A 9,675-nucleotide genomic window follows, 5' to 3' on the forward strand; every position below is an offset into this window, starting at 1 on the left:
TATTGTTACAACACTAATTCAAACATTTACTAAATTAAAATACAAATAAGGCAACAAAAGAAGGTTCCCACACTTCTCTTTTTTTAATGTAAATGTGTACAGCAGATATGGGCATCTACATCAACAACAGGGGTTGCCCATGTGGCTGGACAGGACAGGCTTAGAAAAAAACATTTATGTGTGCCTTTAAAAAGTGGTTGCCAAGTAACGTGTGACATTAGCCAGAGCGTGCTGAGAGCAGCATTAGCTCAGCTGTGTTTGTTATCTAAGCATTAGCAGTTTGTTGGAAGCGACGGCAGCTTTGTTGCATGCATTCACTGGATTATGTTACTGCTTGTTAATAAAGAGGTTGAATGTGCTCCGGTGGCTGTATGTCTCCCTGTCCAAAAGCAAGGTGTTGTGGCATTAGGTGATTATCACTTCATTGAATTGTTGTTCATTTTTTCCCCCCGGAGTAGTAGTGTGTGTGTGTGTGTGTTTACTTACACGTTGTGTGTAAAGTTTGCGGTGTGATGTTGCCTTTTCTTTGTGATATCAAGTTCATTTGGCGTGCAGGGGTGGTTTTTGCTTGCTTTAGTAAGAAGATCTTTTATGGATCTTGTATCTTGTGGACATGCAACCACATCAAAAGTAGTGTGCCATGTTAGTTCCATCAAATGTATCGGTAAGGACATTGTAACTTATGGGAAATATGTTTCCTACTATAAGGCGTATTTAAAATCCTTTCATTTTCTCCGAAAATCAACAGTGCGCCTTATAACCCGGTGCCCCTTATGTATGTATTATTTCTAGTCGTGCCTACTGACCTCGAAACAAATTTATGTGGTACACGGTGTAATGATCAGGGGGAACAGTAGATGCCAGTCACACATAAGAGATACGTGTGGACTGCAGGTTGACGCCTGTTCAATTAATGATGCTAGAAAGTACAGGTTATCAAGCAAAACGTTAATGTTTCATTGAGAATATAGAACAGCTACTTTTTAAAATGACCAAGTTTAGGTGATCTACCTCATCTTCATATACATACAGTATATTAGGGCTGTCAAAATATTTAATCGCGATTAATCGCATTTTGTTCATAACAAATTAATTGCGATAAACGCAGACAGGTATAATTTTTCATCATTATTAAGTGTACCCTAGACAGATCATTTTCAGGGGAGCTATCCCAGCCGTAGTCTCTGATATTTCTACCTGAATAAATGCTTCTGATATTCTGCACATTACATGTTGTACAAGTTAATGATCTTCATATTGCTGCATGACAATGTTTTAACCTTCTCTATTAATTAATGAAATGTAATATTTCAGCCTGTTAATCATTCTGTAATTGAGGACTCGACCAGAACATCTTATAAAATAATTTACACAATATTTCAGCCAGTCAAAAAGCGTGGTCGATATGACATCATTGCATGATTTGCTATGTTTTTGGCATCTTATTTGTCCAGCTTCCATACTCGTTTTTATACACTTAACAAGAGATACATTGGCGGCAAACTCCGTAGCTTGTGGGCGCTAGCTTTCTGAGACTCTTATTTTGTTAGTACAGGCAGGATGGAGCAGCACTTTTATTGTAAAGACAGCAACTGTCAATCAAGTGATGAAAGTGATTTCATAGTGAAGATTGATTAATTAGCAAATTTTTAGCTATATTTTTTTAACGCCTGGCTGGCGATCAACTGACACACCCTCCGCGTTCGACCGGTAGCTCGCGATCAACCTAATGGCACCCCTGAGATAGAACATTACACACTGCGCTCAAAAATCTGTCAACATTTTTTAGTACAATTTTGGTAAGCTACCAAACTACACCGCTTGGTGGATTGTCGGCGCATTGTGGCTACCATAGTCAGACGTACTGTGCTTCAACATACGGGTGTGTGTGTATAAGGACCCCAAAATGGCACCTATTAAAGACCATACCTGGCATTTTGTGTGGCAATATTATACAAAACTAACTTTTCTTACCTATTGGTACCTGCTGTTGTGTATCTGGGCTCTGCAAAAGTATCGGAAATTTGCACGCGTCTGCCATTGTAGTCCGCGCCGTAGTCAATAAGCTCCTTCTTTTTCTCTGTCCTCTCGTTGTGGGGCATTCATCTTCAGCTGTTGCCATTTCTAATAAAAAGTAGCATACAGTTCTAACTTAATCTGTCAGTAGTCTCGCTATGGAAGCGCTAAGAACTACTACAAAGATGACTGTGAGAAGGCGCTGTCGAAGGGGAGGCACGTAAATAAAACCGGCCACAAAACGGCACATTCTGAAGAGACGGTCAGAGAGTGGCTTAAAGACGGTCTGTAAAATATAATCTATGCAACATCTTGACCGAAGAACCACCATTACATGTTATGTAGAGCACAAGCAAGTGTTTTAAATGAAATTAAAAAAACCATAATATGACCCCTTTGTTTGAAAATAGACCCGTATAGACCAGTTCATTGACAGTGCGCCTTATGGTCAGACAAATTTGGTTATAGTGTATCTTGTTTTTCAAATCACCTGACATGTATACTGTGTATATGATCATAATTTATCCATTTTTTTTTTTACGTAATTTTTTATATACATGTTACAGGTTATATATATTTCATTATTGAATGTATCAAACATGATGAATATTTAATGGACCACAATGGAAACAAGCCTTTTGGCTTTTTGTGCCATCCATTTGCCTTTTTAAAGCATTACATGGATTCAATTCTTTAAGATGTCAATAAACTTCTCAATCAATCAATCAATTAGATGATTGTTACTAGAAAACGCAACGGCATAAATAACACTGGTTATAAAAAACGTTTCTTTCTTTTTTTTTGTTGCAAAAAATAGTTTTCCTGTGTTCTCATAATCAACTGACTCGAGGTTAATTCACAAATGTATTAAATGGCCATGACATTTCAAGTCATAAGTATTAGTAACATTAGCCCTGTACTTACTTGGTATCGGAACGATACCAAAATTAACAGTATCACCAACCTTTTTGGTAATGAATTTGTTTCCTTAAGTCCTAGTCCGATTGTAGAACAGTTGAAGGAACATATGTGACCTTTTTACATCTAAAAGTCATGTTTTGTGTTAAAGTGGCTCGATACACTCGAGTCTTCTTGAAGAAGGAAATACATGAATTCTATGCTGATCTCTCTGAATTATAGAGATCACATAAGAGGCTAAAAGGTGCACCATTAAAAGCACATTTTCCTCCTTTATTTTCCCTTCCCTTGATGAGAGAACTAATACAGTATATTCAATTTGCATTCACTCTCCATACATAATGATGGTCTGGGATGTGATTTCCCCAAAGTACCTCGAGTACATGCTGCACACTTTCTTTCCTGCTGCGTGGTAATTATTTCTCATGGAAAAGAATGAATAATGAACAAAAAGATGAAGGCTATCTTTGTCTGTTTGGCAGTTGGAGAGGGTCATAATTGGTTTGGCTTCTCTAGTATTCAATAGGGATGTTCTGATCAGGGATTTATGATACCATTGCCATACCGATCATCCATAAGTGGGGTCGGCGGATACCGATACCGATCACGTGTGTATTAACTGTACCGGTACATTTTTCAGTTTATTTATGGTGAGTGCTACTGAAAGTTTAACAATATCAAACCAATATTGAAATTGCTTCCTTATTCCCTTTTATTGCATACAATTGTTTGAGAAAAACCAAGTCAATACTACACAATACCTAAACAAAAGTCAAAACTACTATCTACTATTCATTTAAACATACTTTATGTCCTGTATGAAAGTAAAAGTGTTTGATATTAAACCTGTCCTAAATATACTAAGATATTTGAATAATACAGTATAGCGCCGGTAATAGCTAACTGTCAACGGGCACACTAATCACTAGTTGGCAACTAGAGAGCAAATAGCTAGCTGGCAATTGGCGCGCAAATAGTAGGCTGTAGCTCGCGCTGCTAATTGCTAGCTGGCAACTACAGTGCTAATTGCTGGCTAGCAACAACAACGTAAATAGTTTGCTCTGAACTGGCACACTAATCGCTAGCTGTAGCTTGTGCCGTTAATCGCTGTTTGGCAACTAGAGTGCTGATTGCTAGCTGTAAACTGTCATGCAAATAGCTAGCTGTCAACTAACGCGCAAATAGCTAGCTGTTAACTGGTGTGCTAATCGCTAGCGGGCAACTGGTTTTTAATTGCTAGTTGTAGCTAGCTGGGCTAATCACTAACTGGCAATTTGAGTGCTAAATGCTAGTTGGCAACTAAAATGCAAATAGCTAGCTATTATCTGGCATGTTAATTGCTAGCTGGCAACTGACACACTAATTGCTAGCTGTAGCTGGCGGCATTAATCACTAGCTGGCAACTAGAGCGCAAATAGCTAGCTGTCAACTGGTACACATAAAGCCAGCTGTCAACTGGTACACATATAGCCGGCTGTCAACTGGTACACATATATACCTAGTTGTCAACTGGTACACATATAGCTAGTTGTCAACTGGTACACATATAGCTGGCTGTCAACTGGTACACATATAGCCGGCTGTCAACAGGTACACATATAGCCGGCTGTCAACTGGTACACATATATAGCCGGCTGTCAACTGGTACACATATATACCTAGTTGTCAACTGGTACACATATAGCCAGCTGTCAACTGGTACACATATATACCTAGTTGTCAACTGGTACACATATAGCCAGCTGTCAACTGGTACACATATATAGCTAGTTGTCAACTGGTACACATATAGCCAGCTGTCAACTGGTACACATATATAGCTGGCTGTCAACTGGTACACATATAGCCGGCTGTCAACTGGTGCACATATATAGCCGGCTGTCAACTGGTACATATATATACCTAGTTGTCAACTGGTACACATATAGCTGGCTGTCAACTGGTACACATATAGCTGGCTGTCAACTGGTACACATATAGCTAGTTGTCAACTGATACACATATAGCTGGCTGTCAACTGGTACACATATAGCTAGTTGTCAAATGGTACACATATAGCTGGCTGTCAACTGGTGCACATATAGCCGGCTGTCAAGTGGTACACAGCTGTGTACCAGCTGTCAACTGGTACACATATATAGCTAGTTGCCAACTGGTACACATATAGCCAGCTGTCAACTGGTACACATATATAGCTAGTTGCCAACTGGTACACATATAGCCAGCTGTCAACTGGTACACATATATAGCTAGTTGCCAACTGGTACACATATAGCTAGTTGTCAACTGGTACACATATAGCTGGCTGTCAACTGGTACACATATAGCCGGCTGTCAACTGGTACACATATATAGCCGGCTGTCAACTGGTACACATATATACCTAGTTGTCAACTGGTACACATATAGCCAGCTGTCAACTGGTACACATATATACCTAGTTGTCAACTGGTACACATATAGCCAGCTGTCAACTGGTACACATATATACCTAGTTGTCAACTGGTACACATATAGCCAGCTGTCAACTGGTACACATATATAGCTGGCTGTCAACTGGTACACATATAGCCGGCTGTCAACTGGTGCACATATATAGCCGGCTGTCAACTGGTACATATATATACCTAGTTGTCAACTGGTACACATATAGCTGGCTGTCAACTGGTACACATATAGCTGGCTGTCAACTGGTACACATATAGCTAGTTGTCAACTGATACACATATAGCTGGCTGTCAACTGGTACACATATAGCTAGTTGTCAAATGGTACACATATAGCTGGCTGTCAACTGGTGCACATATAGCCGGCTGTCAAGTGGTACACAGCTGTGTACCAGCTGTCAACTGGTACACATATATAGCTAGTTGCCAACTGGTACACATATAGCCAGCTGTCAACTGGTACACATATATAGCTAGTTGCCAACTGGTACACATATAGCCAGCTGTCAACTGGTACACATATATAGCTAGTTGCCAACTGGTACACATATAGCCGGCTGTCAACTGTGTACCAGCTGTCAACTGGTACACATATATACCTAGTTGTCAACTGGTACACATATATACCTAGTTGTCAACTGGTACACATATAGCCAGCTGTCAACTGGTACACATATATAGCTAGTTGCCAACTGGTACACATATAGCCGGCTGTCAACTGTGTACCAGCTGTCAACTGGTACACATATATAGCTAGTTGCCAACTGGTACACATATAGCCAGCTGTCAACTGGTACACATATATACCTAGTTGTCAACTGGTACACATATAGCCGGCTGTCAACTGGTACATATATAGCCAGCTGTCAATTGGTACACATATAGCCAGCTGTCAACTGGCTCCACCGTTGAGGTCTTCACCAGTCAGGTACTAGACCTTTGCCAAGGGCCACCTGGGGTCACAGTAATAAAGGTGTTGACCTCCTAGTGCCCCAAGACCCCATAGAGGAGCCTCCACTGCCGGATGCACTTTATGCCCAGGGCACTAGTACCAAAATATTGGTATCGGGACAACCATAGCCCCTAATATTTAATATTGTCTCCTTATACTAAACGTGCTTCTTGTCCCTGCAGAATGGCCTGAGTTTGTGAAGAACTACGCCCCCTGGTGGGCGTCCCACACCTTGGACTGGCTCCATTACGGGAAGAAGGTCCACGTGGTGCACTTCGAGGTCCTGAAGAGAGACCTGTTCGCCCAGCTGAAGCGCATGGTCCAGTTTTTGGGCCTGAGGGTTTCCGAGGAGCGTCTGCTCTGCGTGGAGGGCCAGAAGGACGGCAACTTCAAGAGATCGGGGCTCCGGAAACTGGAGTACGACCCGTACACTCCTGAGATGCGGGCCGACATCAACGAACTGATAAGAGCGGTGGACGCCGCCTTGAGGAAGAGGAACATGCCTGGCGTCCCGGGTGAATATATGCCCAGATGATATTCGTGATCCTCAGCCACAGTGGCTTATTATTAGTTGGGAGAAAATAATAACGCATTTAGTTTACAGTAGGGAAGAGATTCAGATGGCCCCATTCATCCGTTTGCAATGCAGTCTGCTGAAAATGATGGAAAGCGCCACGCCGTGTGCCACAAAACACATTTAAGAATATTCAACACTCTACTCTAAGAGGAGAGTGCACCCCCCGCTAATTTGTCACGCTTCACGTATCAGGTAAACCGCGACGAATGTGGCCGTATGAATCCCCTTCCCGCTGTGTGAGACGGCCCTTTTCATCCTCTTCCGTGCACAATTAGGCACGTGCACACGCCTTAACACGAAGAGGTGCATTTCCTACGCTTTTCGAGGGCTCGCTTATTTTCCCGAAGACGTGGAAGTGAGACGTAAACATCGTCCGTCGCACATTTGTTCTCACGCCAGGAAATACGTGCAATATGCAGACGAGAACTACCTGGTAGCGATGATACTGTGTGGGGTTTTTTTATGTCCTCCTCGGCAGGAGGATGTCCCTTTTTTTTTTTCATGATAAAGTTCTCAGTTCCTTTTTGAGGAAGATGCCGGCGAGTCGAAAGGGAGACGTAATTTGTCCTGACAGCGTTTATTTATCTCTCACACGTGACCAGTCTGCTCGGGAATATGTTCTCCTGTCACCAGATTCAGCGGCGGAAACCCAAAAAGCACGTGACAGTGCAACACTTTGGCCCAAAGATTTCTCAAGAGTCCTTCTTTGTGTGCTTTAGTTCTTTTATAACACTAGACTTTTTTTGTTTTTGTTTTATGGTTTTGCTGTGATAAGGGCAATGAAATAGTTAATAAGCTGCAAAAACTCTACTTTTCACATCAGTGCGTCTCATCCGTGCTCCAAACACGCACGGACAGCACCTCAGTCAAGGACTGAACACAGTGATACCTCCTTTTTCATGAGTCATTGTCAGGTTCAAACACTGATGACATCTATTAAACACACAAAGAAGCAAGGAATTAAACAGAGACAGCATTAAATTTGGCTCAATGAGGAGAAACACGTACACCTGTACCCTTGTACAGTGTTCCACGCTCTGACGAAAGATTGTACGCCTCCTCTTTTATTTGGACTTTCCCTGATTACATGGCAACAGCTGTTTCTAAGGGACGGGGGTCGTAAACAGCCATCGCCTTTGATTGCAAACAGTTCAAAGAAAAGGTCGTAAAACAGTTCAAAGAAAAGGTCGCCTTGAGGGGATTCTGGTCCTGCTTCCTCTCCGCTTTGTAGTTCTCGGGTCAAAATAAAATATTTCTGTGGATTACAATGCATCAAAGAAACAGAACACCTTCATGTTGCTTCCCATCCTACACAGCAGAGTTTTACAAGCCTTCTTCTTGGTAGGATCAAAGACGGTTTTTGTCTTCTCGCCAGGCACTCTTTGAAACACAAAGTTTTGTGATAACTTAGATACAATTATTCTGACAGTCATCACACAAAACCCCAAATGGACGTTATTAACGTTTATCAGCAATGAGCAGAGAAGGAAACATGTCTTCCTTCTTTGCTACGACTTTGAATTCAATAGTGTTTCTCACTTTCTTTATCAAAGTGCTGGTACTCGCAACTTTTTTTGGCCCCATAGTGACTTATTTTGCAGTTTTACCATGGAGGTTAATTTGTCTTTTTTAAAGAAAGCTTTTTTTTTTACACTTAATTTATCTAACTGAAATGTTTGCGTTTGAATCTTGTGAGCTGAATTTTTTTCACATCAAATTTCATTGAATAAAAGTTTGCGGGCAAAATATTTGTTTAAAAATTCAGTGTATAAAAATTCAGCGTCTGAAAACTGTTTTTAAAAATTCAGTGTTTTAAAATTCAGTTTATAAAAATTCAGTGTTTAAAACTCATTGTTTTAAAATTCAGTATGCAAAAATTCAGTGTATAAAAATTCAGCTTCTGAAAAAAATTGTTTGAAAATTCACAATTTTAGAATTCAGTGTACAAAATTAAGTTCATAAAAATTCTGTTTTATAAGTCACAGTTTTAAAATTCTGTGTATAAAATTTCAGTGCTGAAAAATTTAGTGACTGAATATTCAGTTGATAAAAATGTGGTTTATGAAACTTGAGTGTTTTAAAACTCACTGTTTTAAAATTCAGTATATAAAGTGTTTATATATTCAGTTTATACATATTCAGTTTATAGAAATTCAGTGAATAAAAATTCAGTTCTGGAAATTCTGTTTAAAAAAATTATTTATATAAAAAATCAGTGTTTTAAAATTCAGTGTGTATATATTCAGTTTATAGAAATTCAGTGTGTAAAAATTCAGTGCTGAAAAATTCAGTATATAAAAATTCAGTGTATTTAAATATATATATATATATACATATATATATATATATATATATATACTGTATGTATATATATATATATATATACTGTATATGTATATATATATATATATATATATATATATATATATATATATATATATATATATATATATATATATATTCAGATTATAGAAATTCAGTGAATACAAACTCAGTGCTGGAAATTCAGTTTATAAAAATTCAGTATATAATAAATCAGTGTTTTAAAATTCAGTGTGTATATATTCAATTTATAGAAATTCAGTGTGTGAAAATTCAGTGCTGAAAAATTCAGTGTGTATGTATGTATATATATATATATATATATATATATATATATATGTATGTATGTATGTATATATATATATATATATATATATATATATGTATATATATATAAATACACAGAATTTTATATATATATTTTATATATATATATATATATA

General features: G+C 38.8%; 1 protein-coding gene across 1 annotated transcript in view; it reads left to right on the forward strand.

Moving 5' to 3' along the window:
• wscd2 (WSC domain containing 2) overlaps positions 1–9,189 on the forward strand; it is a 217,228-nt gene extending 208,039 nt beyond the window's left edge. The window contains exon 9 of the mRNA XM_061986359.1: positions 6,516–9,189. Coding sequence (XP_061842343.1) covers positions 6,516–6,868 — 353 coding nt within the window. The 3' untranslated portion in view covers positions 6,869–9,189. The remainder of the gene's footprint in view (positions 1–6,515) is intronic.
• The last annotated feature ends 486 nt before the right edge of the window (positions 9,190–9,675 follow it).

The sequence above is a fragment of the Nerophis lumbriciformis genome, linkage group LG12, assembly GCF_033978685.3.
Source record: "Nerophis lumbriciformis linkage group LG12, RoL_Nlum_v2.1, whole genome shotgun sequence".
In the NCBI taxonomy this organism is placed as follows: domain Eukaryota; kingdom Metazoa; phylum Chordata; class Actinopteri; order Syngnathiformes; family Syngnathidae; genus Nerophis; species Nerophis lumbriciformis.